This window comes from Apostichopus japonicus, chromosome 9 (assembly GCF_037975245.1).
Source record: "Apostichopus japonicus isolate 1M-3 chromosome 9, ASM3797524v1, whole genome shotgun sequence".
NCBI classification, from domain to species: domain Eukaryota; kingdom Metazoa; phylum Echinodermata; class Holothuroidea; order Aspidochirotida; family Stichopodidae; genus Apostichopus; species Apostichopus japonicus.
In genome coordinates, this window is record NC_092569.1 from 37,111,074 (window position 1) to 37,130,101 (window position 19,028).

Here is a 19,028-nt window from a genome sequence, read left to right on the forward strand (position 1 = left end):
TAAAGACCCCTTTTACGCCAGTCTAAGAGGTGACAAGTGTCTGCTAAAGACTCCTTTTACGCCAGTCTAAGAGGTGACAAGTGTCTGCTAAAGACTCCTTTTACGCCAGTCTAAGAGGTGACAAGTGTCTGCTAAAGACTCCTTTTACGCCAGTCTAAGAGGTGACAAGTGTCTGCTAAAGACTCCTTTTACGCCAGTCTAAGATGTGACAAGTGTCTGCTAAAGACTCCTTTTATGCCAGTCTAAGATGTGACAAGTGTCTGCTAAAGACTCCTTTTATGCCAGTCTAAGATGTGACAAGTGTCTGCTAAAAACTCCTTTTATGCCAGTCTAAGAGGTGACAAGTGTCTGCTAAAGACTCCTTTTATGCCAGTCTAAGATGTGACAAGTGTCTGCTAAAGACTCCTTTTATGCCAGTCTAAGAGGTGACAAGTGTCTGCTAAAGACTGACAATGATACTGACAGCTAGTCCACACATAAAAGGAATACATTGGTTTTTGTCCCAAAAAACACATCAATACTTTTTTTTCTAAATATTTACATATTGTATGAGCTTACATACATACAGTTTTGTCATGTCAGAACTAAATTACAGCAAAGAAGTAGCTTTGAGACATTTACTGTACAATGCTAATGTAGAAAATGAACAGCAGAAATAAAACATTAATCAAGGCATCAAGTACTTGACCTGCTGGTGATTGGACTAGCCAACTATCATACATTAGCACATATAATCCTTGCTTCATTCAAGTTAAACTCCCGACTGAACATGCAAGTATAGTTCTTTCTATTTCTGGCGTTCAAACAATCATTGAAATCACATTGCTCAACGATATAAACAAAACATCTAAATCGGAGAGTCTGTCATCACGGCTATCCTTTAAAGGAACATTAACTACTATCGTGATTTTACTGTATATATATACCGGCATCATATAAGAATGGTAGGCATCGATCTAGTGGACTCTTGTTTATGTTTCATTCAATTGAGCCTAAACCAATGCATGTAAGAACCAGAAAACAAAAACATTTGGTGGTTCCGATGCCTAAACACAATTCATATTATTATTTATTATTATTTTACAAAATTTCTATAGCGCCTCATCCAATCAGAAATTACTCTAAGGCGCTTTACAGTTAAATACATACAAACATATACAAATATATAAATCGTTAATGTAAGGTATATAAAGGGTAGAAAATTTGTTATATACCAACTGGCAATAAATTGTATAAAAGCTGCAAATGGGAAATCAAAAATTATACGTACAAATTCTTAAAATTTAAAATATATATGTGTAAAATTAAAATTTTAAAAGCGCAATAAAATTGCAAAATGGAAAATGCGTTGTAATAATGTCACAATATAAATAGTATAGAAAGCACGGTTAATGGAATGCAGATCTAAATAGAAAGGTTTTGACTAGTCTTTGTAATTCATCTATATTGGCACCTAGCTCCCTCCGATAAACTGGTCCATAATGTCGCAGATGTGTAATCGAAACGCCTGTTTCCGTGTGAAGAAGTTTTAATGACAGGTTTGGTAAGTAAGGACTTGGATTCTGAGCGTAGAGATTGAGTAGGCTTGTATTTATGTATTAATTCAGAGAGGTACAGTAGATAGGGGCTAAACCATTAAGTGACTTATATGTAACAGAATCTTATAATTGAACCTGCAATGAATAGGCAACCAATGTAAGTCACGTAACACAGGTGTAATATGCTCATGTCTACGAGTGCGACTTACAAGCCGTGCAGCGCGATTCTGAACTCGCTGAAGGCGATCGGTCAGTTTGTGAGGCAGGCCATATAGCAGGGCATTGCAGTAATCCAGTTTTGATGTCACAAGGGCATGGATTAAAGTCTTAAACGCATCATCTGAGATATACCTTCTAATTTTGCCAATCTTTCGGATCTGCCTATAACAGGACTTACAGATGAGTCAACTTGATTATCCATGGTAATATTTTGATCAAGATATACACCTAAATTCTTTACTTTAGGAACTGAACACATAGGTGTTAGGTCCCATATTTATATACAAGTCTTGCATAGCATTACCCTGAAATTTTGGTGAAAATACAATGAACTGTTTTGTCCTGATTAAGTTTCAAACAATTAACCTGCATCCACCTGACTATATCTGAAAGGCATGCTTGGAGCTTTAATGATACATCATTCCAGGACTCAAGGGCACCAAAATTCAAATACAATTGCGTATCATCAGCATAACAGTGATGGCTGATGTTATGGCGTTGAATTATTTCTCCAACTGGACGGGTAAACATGCAATATATATCAAAGGACCAAGTACAGATCCCTGTGGCACCCCAAACCTTAGCTGTTTCTCATCAGATATAACATTATCAATTTGTATACATTGCACTCTGTCCCTAAAATAGGACTTAAACCAATTTAATGAGTTTGACGCAATTCCAAAAGTATGTTGAAGACGATTAAATAAGATCTCATGATCAATAAGATTGAAGGCTGCCAATAGGTCCGACATGACCATCATTGTTTGGGACCTCTTGTCAAGAGCTGCGGCAATATCGTTATGTACTCTGTTAAGCTGACTCAGTTGAATGGTACTGGCGATATGCAGATTGGAGATTATCATGCAAAGCATTGGCATTTAAGTGATGTTGAAGGCGTATTGCAACAACTTTTTGTACAAGTTTGGATATAAATGGTAAATTTGATACAGGTCGGTAGTTTTTAAACACTTGTTTAATCATACCAGGCTTTTTGAGCAGTGGTTTAACAACAGAACGCTTAAAACAAGACGGCACCTTTGATTCAATGAGTGATTGGTTTATGATGGCGGTTATAATTGGCAGGGGTACATTGCTTCAATAGCCAGGTAGGTATAGGATCCAAGCTGCAGGACTTTGTTGGGGAGCTTGTAATTAGCTTCCGTACCTCTTCTTCGGTGGCAGGAGAGAAAGATTCTAGAGGACAACCACCAAAAATACTATCGTCTGCCATTATGTCCACACTGGCCGTGGCATCACAAGTATAATATTCCTCACGAATAGCTGCTACCTTGTTTATAAAGAAATCACCAAACTGATTAGCAAGACTTTCAACACATGTGTTTCATGGCAATGTGGCATCATTTGGTACACCCATTAACTCTTTAGTTAGACTGAAAAGTCGTCTTTGATCACTGCCAATTCCGCAATTTGGTTGCAATAATAGTTCCGTTTTTCTTGAACTAGAAGTTAATTAACAACTTTACATTGGTTTCTATAAATTTGCCAGTGGACAGTAAGACGAGTCGTCCTCCAGTTTCTTTCAGCCTTTCTTCGTTCATGTTTTGCATGTCTGAGTGTGTCTGTGTACCATGGGGTAAGCAATGCATGGTAATATTCATGAACTTGTGCACACCACAATGAAGTGGATTATGTATTGCCTAATGCAGCAACATATAAAGGAAGGTACCAGGAATCAGTTTATCATGTCGACAAAATCTGTTTAGTGACATAGTAAAAAAACAGGTACAGTGCATGCATGAATATTAATGAGGTCAAATGTATCCTGTATCTATTTACTAAACACTGTATGGCCCAAGTACATGCAAAGCTAATTCAGAGATATCTGATTAAGAATTTTATGATTACTGATTAATGTTCATGATATTGCACACAAAAAGCATATATAACGATTGATTGTATGAATGTAGTGTGACAAACCTAATATGCCAAGGATGAAAACCATGGAACATTTGGTTCTCGTCATACAGTGCTTAAAAGCCATTTCTTGCAATTAGATGAATATTAATAATAGTTGGAGACGTCATGGAAATGTGCGTATTATGTACCATTACCATGCCAGTATCGACCAAATTTACGTTAAGCCCCGTGAGATGGAAACCAAGAACAATAGGGCACATCTAATCCTCATGGACATCTACTGTATCTACAGTACCAAGTATGACATTGATTCAATTTGTGTTTGTTGAGATATCATATTTATCGTGATAAAAGTTGTTGCAACGAACAAGAACTTACTACAGTGTAGTTACATCACCATACCTAAATTGTAGTAAATCGGACATACTGTACTGTAAGGTTGAAGAGATATTGGCATTTTACAAATTTTCTGTTACATCCCGCCCACTCATTAATATTCAAGAGATGAGAACCATGCAGGGCACATCTACACATAATGGGGCATCTACCTATCAAGTATGAAATTGACTCAACTTGTTGTACTTGAGATATTGTGTTTACAAGCCAGCTGCCACATCCACACACGCTATATGCACATGCCAGCACAATCACAAAGGTTACTGAGCCTTCGGCATCTTACTGTGAACAGATTTTATCAGTGCTGGGGAAGTTCAGGAAATAAACATTTTATTGGATAAAGGTTGCCTATATGTTTCAAATGAATTTGTGTGGGTGTTGCTGCTATGAAGTACACATGTGCTCATGGACCTACTTTATGCTGCACATGGCATCTTGAAATTTTTCCTTCACCAGATTTTTTTTCAAGTTTGGGTTTTGAAACTAGGAAAGTTTGACCCTTATTTTCTTCTAACATTAACCCGGGTATTTTGTTCCACATCATTGACCTAGGCCCATGCTATAAATTGAAGAGAAAAGCATATAAGAAGAAGGCTTGTTTAGATGCAGTGCAAATGTCAATACCATCAGAATGTTAATGGGTTATCCAGCATTTTTATTTAAAGAAAATGCTACCTTAATCCTGCTCTGAATAGACTTACAGTTAGGCCAGAAACATCAGGATTATCTGACACTTTCTGAATGTATATATAATCTCTGATCAATATAATCTCTTCCTACAGAGAGGTGTGATAAACCACATATATTCTGTTCGTTGTATCAGGGGCTGTTTGGGAAGAAAAGTGTCACAAAACGTCAAAGTATGAACTTGCGACTGAAAAAGTCAGAAAACGCCAATGTCGCAAATCGTCGCAAAATGTCCCGCCATTTTAGCAATGTCAACCTTGATGTGGTGGCACTGTAGGCCTGTTTGATATATTGTGGAGTTTTCTGTCTTTGCAACAGGCTGAATATCCAGCTGGTTGAAATCACATGATGTCACATTACAGATGCATCAAATTGGAACTTGCTAATCAAACCAAAAATGAAACAGCATTGAGCTTACATAATACTTTACCTTATAAATTAGTATAGAAGAATGCAACTTCTTTGCGTATTTTAAATTTATATTAACAACAATCTAGTAACTGTCCCTCACGTTTAACCCCATCGACCCAATGTCAAGAGAGTGGCATGCCTTGTCAATTTTGTTTTTCAACTTTTGTTTTGATTAGTTTAATATAGAGCCTTTGCTACAGTACATTATTGGGCATTAACATAACTTTTAACAAATGTTGGATCAATCTCTTGTCTTCCTGGAATTAAGTTGTAGGGATACTGATACAGTGTGGGTTGTAGAAACAATTCTGCTTGCTACCCCAATGCCTGCACTGCAAATATACTGTGGTTACATTACTACTGTAGGTACAATAAGTAGCTCTAGTTTAACAGGTCTACGGGTTAGAAAGTGGCATATTATATACAGTACTTAATGGTCATGTATGTAGACCAGTGGCGTCGCCAAGGGGGGGCCAGGGGGGGCATGTGCCCCCCCTGGAAAACCTAGTGCCCCCCGAGTGCCCCCCAATCTGAGATTTGGGTTGGTAAAAAAAATATATATAGTCTGTTATATTCAACTCCCATCATCTGAGTTGGTTTTTCATAAGGACAAAGAAGCACAGTAATTCGTATTTTCTTCAAATGAGCTGCGAAAAAATGAAAAAGTTTATCCTTGACCGTTGGGTATCCAAGTCGTAACCCGCGCCATCACAACAGGTGTCGATATTTACATTGAATGTGTCAGTGCTCACGCCATACCAGCGGCTATACACGTCCGCTTCGCGAGCTACATGACTCATCGTTCAAAACAATGAATTTCCCTGTTCTGGCTGTGCTGCAGCCGTGTTTTTATTTCCTAGGAAGTAGGACGAATATTCAGAAAATCAATAGGTGCAGTCCAATCAAATTCCTGAAAAGTAGGCCACCCCTACTCTCCAGAGAACACTATTTCTGGACCTTTCTCATGATTCTGACCTCAGAATATGAAAGAACGCGCTTTATTTTTTTTTTGGACCGATGAGTAATATCGTTGCTCTGAACCCTAACCTTGAAGGCCTTTGTGTGGGCCTTTGTGTGCATTTGTCATATGGGTGAGAGTGTTTGTCTGCTGTCTGTGTGTGTCTTTTACCTCTCGTGAATTGGATGCCTGTGAAATGCCGAAATCCGGACCTGCTGTGAGAAGGGAGGGTACTGCAGTATGTTGCCTTGGTCTGAGGTTGACAGGTTAGGAGCTGACGAAATGTGAGAATGTGAGGGTCCGCAGGCACCATACTTGCCTATATTTGTGGACCCATATATTAACCTGGTTGTGTAGGGGGTGCAGAGGTCATTTGAGGTTAGATGCTTGTAGGAACAAATGGCGAATGTTCACACCTGCATACTGAGCCATACTCGATGTGTGATCAAACTTTGGATTGCATGGTGAGATCCCTGATAGGAGCCAATAACGATGCTGGAACCTGTTACATCTTAACAGATAATGGGCGAAAACGAGAAAGACAAGAAAGGAGTCGGGGGTCATGCACACATTAATTCAACAAATGTAGGTTCTATTGATATAGGGTTAGGCATAATATCGACAGCATGTGGTTCATATCCTCTGCAAAATTCTGCCCCTTGTTAAAATCATTACCTCAAAAATAGCAATTTCTGGAGATATCTTCAGATCGAATTTAGCATCAAATGTGGCAGCATTTTACATCTAGCCCATCCTCCGTATGCGAAAATTTTCCAAAGGGGAGGGGGCAGTGGCGGCGGCACCGGGGGGCTTGGGGGGCTCAGCCCCAATGAAAAAGTTGAGGGGGCAAATGCATGATAAGCCCCCCCCCAATATTTACCAAGGCTCCGAAACGTGCATCTGCCCATTTTTCAATGCATACTTGTCGATCTGTCCGATGCACACGTATACTATATAGGTGTAATAATTTTAGTAAATGCTGGGGGGACCCTCGGCCCGTCCCCTGGCTATAGACCACATTGTCACCCCAACCGCGTCTTCACGCCCTGTGAAAAGTGGAAGCAATGAGTGTGAGTACCGGTAAGCGCAACACAACTTCGTCTTAGGCCAATGACTTGCTTCATTTCAGCCAGTTCTCCTACATCCCCTTACTACACTCAAAAACGTCTTTGCGAGTACACTACGAGTAATAGCTACTCTCTTAAAACACCATCGAATATACAAATTACAATGTTTTTACAGACTTTTACGTGCAATCTGAGAAATTGCAGGCTTGAGACCCATATTTTAGGGCTAGGTATTCGCAGCATAAAACACTCGGGAAGTGCCGTTTCCGGCCATCTGGGGGTTTGAAAAACCCAAAAATTTCTTGTACGCTCCGCGCCAACCGATGGTGGCGCTCCGCTTAGATAGTCTCTACACATTAGCCCTCCCCCCAATAATTTTCCCGTTCTGCCGTGCCTGGAGGGGGCACCCCCTCCCCCAGGACGGCGATCCGTATCCACCTAAGTGCCCCCCATCAAATGCTGGTGCCCCCCCTGTGCCCCCCAGACGGAAAAGTCTGGTGACGCCACTGATGTAGACTGCATCAAACATGAGTGACGTGACTTTATAACAATTAGCAAATTAAAATTAAGAAGAAACTGCAATGTAGGATACACACATCTACCTCTGGGGTGTAGGGTACACATGTACATCTACTGTACCTGCAGTGTAGGGTATTTATATCTACCTCCGGTGTAAGGTACATGCGTACATCTACCTCCAGTAAAGGGTACACATGTACATCTACCTCCAGTGTAGGGTACACATGTACATCTACCTCCAGTGTAGGGTACACATGTACATCTACCTCCAGTAAAGGGTACACATGTACATCTACCTCCAGTGTAAGGTACATCTACCTCTAGGGTACATGTGTACATCTACCTCCAGTGTGAGTACCTTAAGGCAGTGCTCTGCAACAAAGCATATAGTGTGTGCTCCGGTATTTGCCCAGTTTGCTTCTTTCATAATAGTCGTTGATAATAGTGATTGGAACCTACCTGTTATAATCATGTCAGATGGTCGGAGACGCTCCGATGAGTAAGTCCCATGATGCCTTGCGACACTACTTTCTACTCTGCCAGGTACTGAATGTGGAAGCATTTGACCACCAGAAAACTTCCCTGGACCACCTCTTGGACTTAAAGCAGCTGGCTTTTTACTCGCTGGCAAAGGAGGCAGCCTCCGATTTCCAACTTGGCGACCTGGACTGGACATTTCTTCAATATTCTTACTAAAGTATATAGAAAATGTGTTGATCTTGCTAAAGATGTTTAAGTTTCAATGCATAATTGTGCACTTCCTTTAGAGTGTTTCCAATAGCTGTAATAATCGTTATCAATTGCATGCTGCTGGATAGCACTGATCTATGTTATAAAAATGGTCCTACACCGACAAAAGAAATTTCCAGCAGCAAGCTACATCCAAGCAAATTGGAGTGAAACTGACAAAAAAACAAAATGAGTTCAGAGAAGTGATTGGACACAACACCTCCTGTAATACTGTACTGGCACAAGACTATCAACAATCTCAAAACAATGAAAAACTTGTTGGTTATAATTAATCCTATCCTTTGGTTCTATTAGTTTCTGATGCCCTATTTTCTGTCATAGTTTTATACATCTTTTAATATCCCTGACGCCACTCTAATAATCTATTCTCCATCTTATCGAGGGCATTAAAAGTTTCAAGGACAAAAACGAATGCTGTTTAGAGAATTTTAATAATTCCCAATTGGCTCCAAATAATAACTTGAGCTTGAAACCTCAGTTTCTTGCGAGGCATGAATATTTAACAAGGGTTGTAACCGATTATTGAAAAACACATGATTGGTTTCAAGAGATGCAACTGTCCATAAGAACCTGGGCAGATCAATCCATTTCTTCCTTGTATCACACATCCAGTGATAAAACGGTTGCTAACCTACATGCGGTGTTGTCAAGTTTCACACACGTCAACTGGTGACAATCAACCCAACGACCAAGGCATTCTGAAATGTGATTAATAAACAGCTGCAGTTAGATCCAGAAGTAGTTGCAGCAGTAATAACAACCACTAGCAAACACTGGCTGCTGCTGTTGCCGTCGACGATGACTATACCGCTGCTGCTACTTAATGCAATCTGTAATGAAAAACACAATGAAAGCTGACAACAAAGAAATGTTCTTTTTTAGCTTCTTGCATGGAATAGATGGAGTATATATACTGTAAACATATCAGCATTTAGTACAGTTTGCAACCACAGCTCTGCATAATGTTTGAAAGAGCTTGCAATTTGTAAACCTTGGTAAAATCAGGTACAGAACAGTTTCATAGTTGCGAGTATCAAATTTGAATTTAAGAAAAGGAAAACTGGCTTTGTAAATCTGAAAAAGATCTTTTGGTCAGTCCATACTGTACGTTCATCACACACCAGCAAAACTAATCTTCATCTAGCAACTTAAATACAATGTGCTATGGTCACTTAGCTGAGTCAAAAGAAGAGTCTGTAAAACCAAGTTATGGATTAGAGTACTAGTTTATAGTGACTGCTCTCATGTTTTACTCAATGCAAGATGTACTGCTACTCCACTACATACAGTAACAGTTCTTACAGTACCGTACTAGATGATCACACATACCAATCTTTTACATGTTGACCATTCACACCCTACTGTATATGTTGAGTGAGAATTGAAACATTCTTTGAAATACAGTAGTTCATGCATCAAAGGATAGCAAATTATCTCTCAGTACTGGTATTCTGTACAAAATATAACACATGGATGTCATGTACTGTCAACATTCCCCAGCTTAAATCATTCATGAAATCTATGACCACTTCTAGCATCTTTCTCATATATGATAACAAACTTTTTCACCAATTGTTGCAATGTGAGCAGAAGAATACTGTCCAACATTTTCTAGAATCAGCAGGTAGCCAGCCAATGAAGCAATTGAAATTATGTGAAATTGATTACTATCACATCTGCTCAAGGAGGCTCAAGATTGCGCTAGTAATTTATTGATTTAAAGAAGCCAAAACTCTGAATATCTTGCTTAAACTTGTTATTAAATTGTATAAAAGTAAGTGGGCCTGACGTTTTGATCCTAGCAGGAATTTCTGCAGAGGCTGAATTGTTATTAAATTACACAATTTCAGTAAGTAATTTCTAGTAATCTTCTCCATACATGTGCGTATATATGAGTGTGGGTATGTCTGTTTCATTCTGCAAATCAAACACAATGGTGTCAACTATACAGTATATAACAAGCCACAACAAAACATTAAATTGCAAGCAATACTAGTTGATTTTCAGCATACAGGATGAAGAGTTTGTTAACAACAATGCAATCGAAAATTCAAACAACCTATGGCGAATCTTACAATCGTTCCTAAATGTACAAGAAACATTATTAATTTAGTTTTGTGTACAACACATACTGGAAAAGTACATCATATAAGTGAAGTACATATACTTTGATCAATACATGTTAGTGGAGTACATATTATTACATCACATACTTGCTAGATTAGTTATATTGCTATCTATATCAAGGGATGTACTGAACATGTATTAAATTGTACTTAATAACAATGGAGTAATGAGTCCTATGGCCACAGGTACTTAGATACTGTGTAGAAAACCAGAAAGCAAAGACAATTAGTGATTCCTTATTGTATTATAACAATGGAATAATGAGTCCTAAGGCCACAGGTACTTAGATACTGTCTAGAAAACCAGAAAGCAAAGACAATTAGTGATTCCTTATTGTATTACAATGGAGTTATGAGTCCTATGGCCACAGGTACTTAGATACTGTCTAGAAAACCAGAAAGCAAAGACAATTAGTGATTCCTTATTGTATTATAACAATGGAGTAATGAGTCCTATGGCCACAGGTACTTAGATACTGTGTAGAAAACAAGAAAGCAAAGACAATTAGTGATTCCTTATTTTATTATAACAATGGAGTAATGAGTCCTAAGGCCACAGGTACTTAGATACTGTGTAGAAAACCAGAAAGCAAAGACAATTAGTGATTGTATTATAACAATGGAGTTATGAGTCCTAAGGCCACAGGTACTTAGATAAGTACTGTGTAGAAAACCAGAAAGCAAAGACAATTAGTGATTCCTTATTGTATTATAACAATGGAGTTATGAGTCCTAAGGCCACAGGTACAGTACTTAGATACTGTGTAGAAAACCAGAAAGCAAAGACAATTAGTGATTCCTTATTTTATTATAACAATGGAGTAATGAGTCCTAAGGCCACAGGTACTTAGATACTGTGTAGAAAACCAGAAAGCAAAGACAATTAGTGATTCCTTATTGTATTATAACAATGGAGTTATGAGTCCTATGGCCACAGGTACTTAGATACTGTCTAGAAAACCAGAAAGCAAAGACAATTAGTGATTCCTTATTGTATTATAACAATGGAGTTATGAGTCCTATGGCCACAGGTTCTTAGATACTGTGTAGAAAACCAGAAAGCAAAGACAATTAGTGATTCCTTATTGTATTATAACAATGGAGTTATGAGTCCTATGGCCACATGTATCGAGTTAGATTTTCACACTGTGACCCCTGCTATCTTCAGATGACATTATTCCCCTACCATCCCTTATCCTCAACCTCCCCCCCCCCCTCCCTCATAAAAAAATATTTAGGTATCTTGTACTCATTATGGGAAAGTCAAGAAATATTAACATTTTCAATCAACACTTTCATCGCTTTAAATCTCCATACTTAGAGTAAAAAGCTACATCGATACATTCTGTAAATTAACAAATGTTAGGCAGATACATGGCTCTATCTGTCATGCACATTGATACATTCTGTAATATAAATGTTAGGCAGATACATGGCTCTATCTGTAATGCACATTGATACATTCTGTAAATATAAATGTTAGGCAGATACATGGCTCTATCTGTAATGCACATTGATACATTCTGTAATATAAATGTTAGGCAGATACATGGCTCTATCTGTCATGCACATTGATACATTCTGTAATATAAATGTTAGGCAGATACATGGCTCTATCTGTAATGCACATTGATACATTCTGTAAATATAAATGTTAGGCAGATACATGGCTCTATATGTAATGCACATTGATACATTCTGTAAATATAAATGTTAGGCAGATACATGGCTCTATCTGTAATGCACATTGATACATTCTGTAAATATAAATGTTAGGCAGATACATGGCTCTATATGTAATGCACATTGATACATTCTGTAAATATAAATGTTAGGAAGATAAATGGCTCTATATGTAATGCACATTGATACATTCTGTAAATATAAATGTTAGGCAGATACATGGCTCTATATGTAATGCACATTGATACATTCTGTAATATAAATGTTAGGCAGATACATGGCTCTATCTGTAATGCACATTGATACATTCTGTAATATAAATGTTAGGCAGATACATGGCTCTATCTGTAATGCACATTGATACATTCTGTAATATAAATGTTAGGCAGATACATGGCTCTATCTGTAATGCACATTGATACATTCTGTAATATAAATGTTAGGCAGATACATGGCTCTATCTGTAATGCACATTGATACATTCTGTAAATATAAATGTTAGGCAGATACATGGCTCTATCTGTCATGCACATTGATACATTCTGTAATATAAATGTTAGGCAGATACATGGCTCTATCTGTAATGCACATTGATACATTCTGTAAATATAAATGTTAGGCAGATACATGGCTCTATCTGTCATGCACATTGATACATTCTGTAATATAAATGTTAGGCAGATACATGGCTCTATCTGTAATGCACATTGATACATTCTGTAAATATAAATGTTAGGCAGATACATGGCTCTATCTGTAATGCACATTGATACATTCTGTAAATATAAATGTTAGGCAGATACATGGCTCTATATGTAATGCACATTGATACATTCTGTAAATATAAATGTTAGGCAGATACATGGCTCTATATGTAATGCACATACATTCTGTAAATATAAATGTTAGGCAGATACATGGCTCTATCTGTAATGCACATTGATACATTCTGTAAATATAAATGTTAGGCAGATACATGGCTCTATATGTAATGCACATTGATACATTCTGTAAATATAAATGTTAGGAAGATAAATGGCTCTATATGTAATGCACATTGATACATTCTGTAAATATAAATGTTAGGCAGATACATGGCTCTATCTGTAATGCACATCGATACATTCTGTATAGTAAGACGGGGTAAAAAAAAACCACAGGGTAGTTGGGGTAAAAAAAAAACACCCCCCAACTACAAGTCGTGAGAAATAGAGACACATTTTTGTATGGTGTATGTGAAAACCATGGTGCCCAAGTCAATTCTGACATACTTTATTGATTGTTACTATTCTTTTCCATCGGCGTACCGATACTTTTAGCGCCGATTTTTCCCATACTCTAAAAATAGCAAATATTGAAGTTCTGAACACTGTCCTTTAACTTTATCCTGCAAAAATATTAGAACTGATATAGAGGTTTTTGTTTCTTGGTTATGATAACAAGAGGCGTACCTACATGAATCAGTAATGTAATTACCCGCACGATCTGCCAGTTTTCTCGAATGACGTGGTTTTTTTTTTACCCCAGGGTTTAGTGTCCGTTTGGGGTAAAAAAAGACCAGTCCTAATTTCCTCCCAAAATGGTTTATATTTATCACAGAATGTTAGAATTGCTATATGATTGACACAGGGAGTACATCTATGCTCCTCTAATTTCTACCAATATAATAATTTACATTTTTATAACTAACTGTTGCCTGTTCTTAACCTAAGTTATTTCTATGTTAGCCTAGTGTTATAGCCTAACACAATATATGTCTGCTGTATATGGTTATCTTGTTATTTTTAGAGTCCTAAATTATTCTCTACCCTAAGTCCCAACCCCACAGCTGGATGTCATACTAATATATAGAATAAAACTCATAAAACATGGTCAATAATGTTTTAGGGGGTATTAAACAGTCTTGATAGAATCTTGCTTAGTCTCGGAAGGTGGGGTTTGTTTCCGGGAGTTTATCGTTTGGCAATAGGTTAATTCATGCAGAACTTGATTGAAAATGCCCAAATAAAGCTTTTCTAAAGTGTGCTGAAAATATTTCTGGTGGTTTTGCACATTTTCTTTGGTAGTATGTTGTTTTAACAGTGTGGACTTTTTTTACCCCAGCAGGGTTTTTTTTTACCCCAAAAATGACGAACAGCCGGGGTAAAAAAAAACCACCCCTTTTCTGGAATTTCTCCTTTACTCATTGTGATTGAAATTTTTATTATGGCTATTTAGGAAGGTATTCCCACTTGTCAACTGACAATGCTAAAATATCTACCTAAGCATCTACCTAACGAGTTTTATGTTAAACTTTAAGGAAACGTTTTTTTTTTACCCCGTCTTACTATAAATATAAATGTTAGGCAGATACATGGCTCTATATGTAATGCACATTGATACATTCTGTAATATAAATGTTAGGCAGATACATGGCTCTACTGTATCTGAAATGCACATCGATACATTCTGTAAATATAAATGTTAGGCAGATACATGGCTCTATATGTAATGCACATTGATACATTCTGTAATATTTATAAATGTTAGGCAGATACATGGCTCTATCTGTAATGCACATTGAAAATCTCATTACTGTCAAGTATGAAATTTAATCTTCTTTCACTAAAAGAAAAATGATGAACATCGTAAAACATGTCGCAAAATTATTAATAAGCAGCTACTGTAGGTCTATTTTGTCTCAAACAATTCCCAAGAAGATTGGCAAAAATAGATACCAATAGCTTGGCTTCTGTAACATGAGGACTAATGTAGTACTAACTAGGTGTGCGAAACTAAGCCTACAGTACTGTATCTTACAGCAACTTTGGGCAGTTACACCACGACACTGCCTATAAACTCAAAATGACCTATTACAGTACACTATCCATCTATGCTCCACTTACAACATGTGTCGAGTGAAAATCTGAAAAATCTTTGAAAAAAAAGTCATGGCTGCGAATGACAGCAATCTTGTCTCAAAACTCCTATAATGTTTGAATTATAGCGAAGTATGACCAACTGCAGGTAGAAAATGCTTCAATATAATAAATAATAATGTGATAATTAAGGGGTGTTATGCCGCCTCAAGTGTATTGGTATTCTGACACAGAATATTTACTTGAACACGTTTTTGTGTTACCAAACGTACTATGATTACAAGTACTATTGTTAGTGTATGACAGAGTGAATCCTACCCAACTTGGCAGTTCCATGCTTTGTCGGCGAAAATGCTTTTACCAAAATGACAGATAACCGTGTATTTCTCGTGTCACGGAGCAAGTTATTAATGATATTTCTGTATTGGATACTCATGTATCTGATCATATGATTATTACCGGTTACATTAACTGTGCAAAGATCGCACATTGTGAAAAAACCAGTCATATGTTATCGTAGGACACAAGATATTGACTTGGTTCAGTTTAGGTCTGATATTAATGACAGCCCAATTTGCAGGGTTGATAAAAAGGGTTCACTCCCGGAACTTGTGTCTACTTTAATAAATGACTCATTGAGTATTATTCTCGATAAACAAGCCCGTTATTAGGAAGGTCGTCAAACCTGACAAGAAAACTGAACCATGGTTTATTCTGGATATTGTCCAAGCTAAAAAGTTAGGAGACAGCATGAGCGTCAGTGGCGCAAAACAGGTTTATCTGTCCATAGAGAACTTTTTAAGGATCATTGTAAAGTTGTGCGGAACAAAATTCCTGTTGCAAGGAGAAATTATTATGCTCCTATTATTGCTGATACATCATCTCCTTAAGATCTTTTCAAAACTGTTGATTTTCTTTCAAATAAACAGAAGTGTGCCATCCTGCCGAACTATTCCTGCTATACTGAGTTATCTGAGAGAATCTCCCTTTATTTTTCCAAGAAGATCTTGGAACTTTGTACTATGTTAAATCGTCAAGGCCTTCATCTTTCTGCAAATTGTTTGACTGAGTCATTGCCTGCATCTTTGTTTGACAGTTTCTGTGAAGCTACTGAAGATGAAATGCTTTAATTTATCACGAACTCTCCATCAAAATCATGTATGCTTGATTCGCTGCCAACATGGTTAGCTAAAGGTTGTTTAATAGAACTCATTCTTCTCATCACGAACATTGTCAATACTTCCATGTCAACAGGAACTGTACCTGATTCCTTTAAGATTGCTCATGTGACTCCTGTACTTAAAAAGAACAGCTTAGATAGAAACTGTTTACAAAATGATCGCCCTATTTTGAACTTGAATTTCGTTTCAAAGGTTTTGGAAAAGACAGTTTTATCTCGCTTAATGGATTATCTTACACAGGAGAATCTTCTTGAACCATACCAGTCAGCTTGTAAGTCTGGTCACAGTACGAAAACTGCCCTCAATGCAGTTCATAATTTTATTACATCCCAGCTTGATGAAGACTGCTTTGTCCTTTTAGTTCTTTTAGACTTAGCATCAGCTTTTGATACAGTGAATCATTCCATATTGTTAGAAAGACTGCAGTCAAAGTATAGAATATGTGGTACTGTCCTATCCTGTGTTAACAAATGGAGGGGAATGCTCTGTGAAATTCATAAACAACCTCCAGGAGAATTTGGAAATGAATGCGTTTTTTAAAGGAATTAAACCAGTGTAATTGACGTAAGATAGGGGTGATGTGTGTGTGACGTGTGACAAGCCTGATTCAGAGGTTCTAATACATTGGAGGGGAAAGATAGGGGTGATGTGTGTGTGACGTGTGACAAGCCTGGCTGCAGAGGTTCTAATACATTGGAGGGGTAAGATAGGGGTGATGTGTGTGTGACGTGTGACAAGCCTGGCTGCAGAGGTTCTTATACATTGGAGGGGTAAGATAGGGGTGATGTGTGTGTGACGTGTGACAAGCCTGGCTGCAGAGGTTCTAATACATTGGAGGGGTAAGATAGGGGTGATGTGTGTGTGACGTGTGACAAGCCTGGCTGCAGAGGTTCTAATACATTGGAGGGGTAAGATAGGGGTGATGTGTGTGTGACGTGTGACAAGCCTGGCTGCAGAGGTTCTAATATATACATTGGAGGGGTAAGATAGGGGTGATGTGTGTGTGACATGTGACAAGCCAGGCTGCAGAGGTTCTAATACATTGGAGGGGTAAGATAGGGGTGATGTGTGTGTGACGTGTGACAAGCCTGGCTGCAGAGGTTCTTATATATACATTGGAGGGGTAAGATAGGGGTGATGTGTGTGTGACATGTGACAAACCTGGCTGCAGAGGTTCTAATACATTGGAGGGGTAAGATAGGGGTGATGTGTGTGTGACGTGTGACAAGCCTGGCTGCAGAGGTTCTTATACATTGGAGGGGTAAGATAGGGGTGATGTGTGTGTGACATGTGACAAACCTGGCTGCAGAGGTTCTAATACATTGGAGGGGTAAGATAGGGGTGATGTGTGTGTGACGTGTGACAAGCCTGGCTGCAGAGGTTCTAATATATACATTGGAGGGGTAAGATAGGGGTGATGTGTGTGTGACATGTGACAAACCTGGCTGCAGAGGTTCTAATACATTGGAGGGGTAAGATAGGGGTGATGTGTGTGTGACGTGTGACAAGCCTGGCTGCAGAGGTTCTTATACATTGGAGGGGTAAGATAGGGGTGATGTGTGTGTGACATGTGACAAACCTGGCTGCAGAGGTTCTAATATTGGAGGGGTAAGATAGGGGTGATGTGTGTGTGACGTGTGACAAGCCTGGCTGCAGAGGTTCTAATACATTGGAGGGGTAAGATAGGGGTGATGTGTGTGTGACATGTGACAAGCCTGGCTGCAGAGGTTCTTATACATTGGAGGGGAAAGATAGGGGTGATGTGTGTGTGACGTGTGACAAGCCTGGCTGCAGAGGTTCTAATACATTGGAGGGGTAAGATAGGGGTGATGTGTGTGTGACGTGTGACAAGCCTGGCTGCAGAGGTTCTAATATATACATTGGAGGGGTAAGATAGGGGTGATGTGTGTGTGACGTGTGACAAGCCAGGCTGCAGAGGTTCTAATACATTGGAGGGGTAAGATAGGGGTGATGTGTGTGTGACGTGTGACAAGCCTGGCTGCAGAGGTTCTAATACATTGGAGGGCTTGGAGTTGGTAAACCACAAAGAAGAGAGTTATTGTTTAGTCAAGATGGGAAGAAACAAAAGCATGTATTACAGTAAGCATTCAGTTGATGGCTGGTCCCAATATTTCAGGATTCTACCAATTTTGTATTTATACCAAAAGAGGGAGGCCTTGGGGCATATATTTCTGATAAGTTTGGAACTTCTCATCAAGAATAACACCAAGATCCACCAAGATAGCGGCTAGAGATTGTTGAATTGTACAATTTCCTATATTCACAGAAGGAAAACCCACATCGATGTTCCTGAGTTTAGATCGAAAGTCAATGATTTCTGTTTTCGGGTCATTTAATGTTAGCTTATTGTTGATGGCCCAGGGGAAATGTCATCAACACATGCTTGGAGGGCACCTATACCTTTGTTACGCTCAGATGGTTTTAACATCAAGTACAATAATGTGTGACATCAGCATATATACATGTACAGTATATCATGTGGTGTATGCAAGCGTGAGCTTGAATAATATCGTCCAGTATAGAGGATGAAGTCTAAAGGGCCTGTAACTGAACCCTGGGGGACACCCCATTGTAAAGGAAGGGGGTCTGAAAGCACATTACCATTAATTACAGAATTGCTTGCAATCTGATAGGTAGGAAATTATCCATTTCAGTCTAGTTCCACTAATTCCATACATGTGCTCTAAAACAGTGAAATAATATGTTGGGGTCGATAGTGTCAAATGCTGCTGAAAT

The 19,028-nt window shown here is 38.4% G+C and overlaps 1 protein-coding gene across 11 annotated transcripts in view; it reads right to left on the reverse strand.

Annotated features, from left to right (window-relative positions):
- Positions 1-19,028, reverse strand: part of LOC139974506 (probable 3',5'-cyclic phosphodiesterase pde-5) — a 137,938-nt gene that overhangs the window by 104,189 nt on the left and 14,721 nt on the right. For 10 of the 11 annotated variants that reach the window (XR_011795495.1, XR_011795496.1, XM_071981706.1 and 7 more), the window contains exon 2: positions 8,133-9,253. The exons of the other annotated variant lie outside the window; for it this stretch is intronic. Coding sequence is in view for 8 of the 10 variants with exons in the window: in XM_071981706.1 (XP_071837807.1) it covers positions 8,133-8,349 (217 nt within the window). In the remaining 2 variants the exon portion in view is untranslated. The remainder of the gene's footprint in view (positions 1-8,132; positions 9,254-19,028) is intronic. 11 annotated transcript variants of the gene reach the window in all.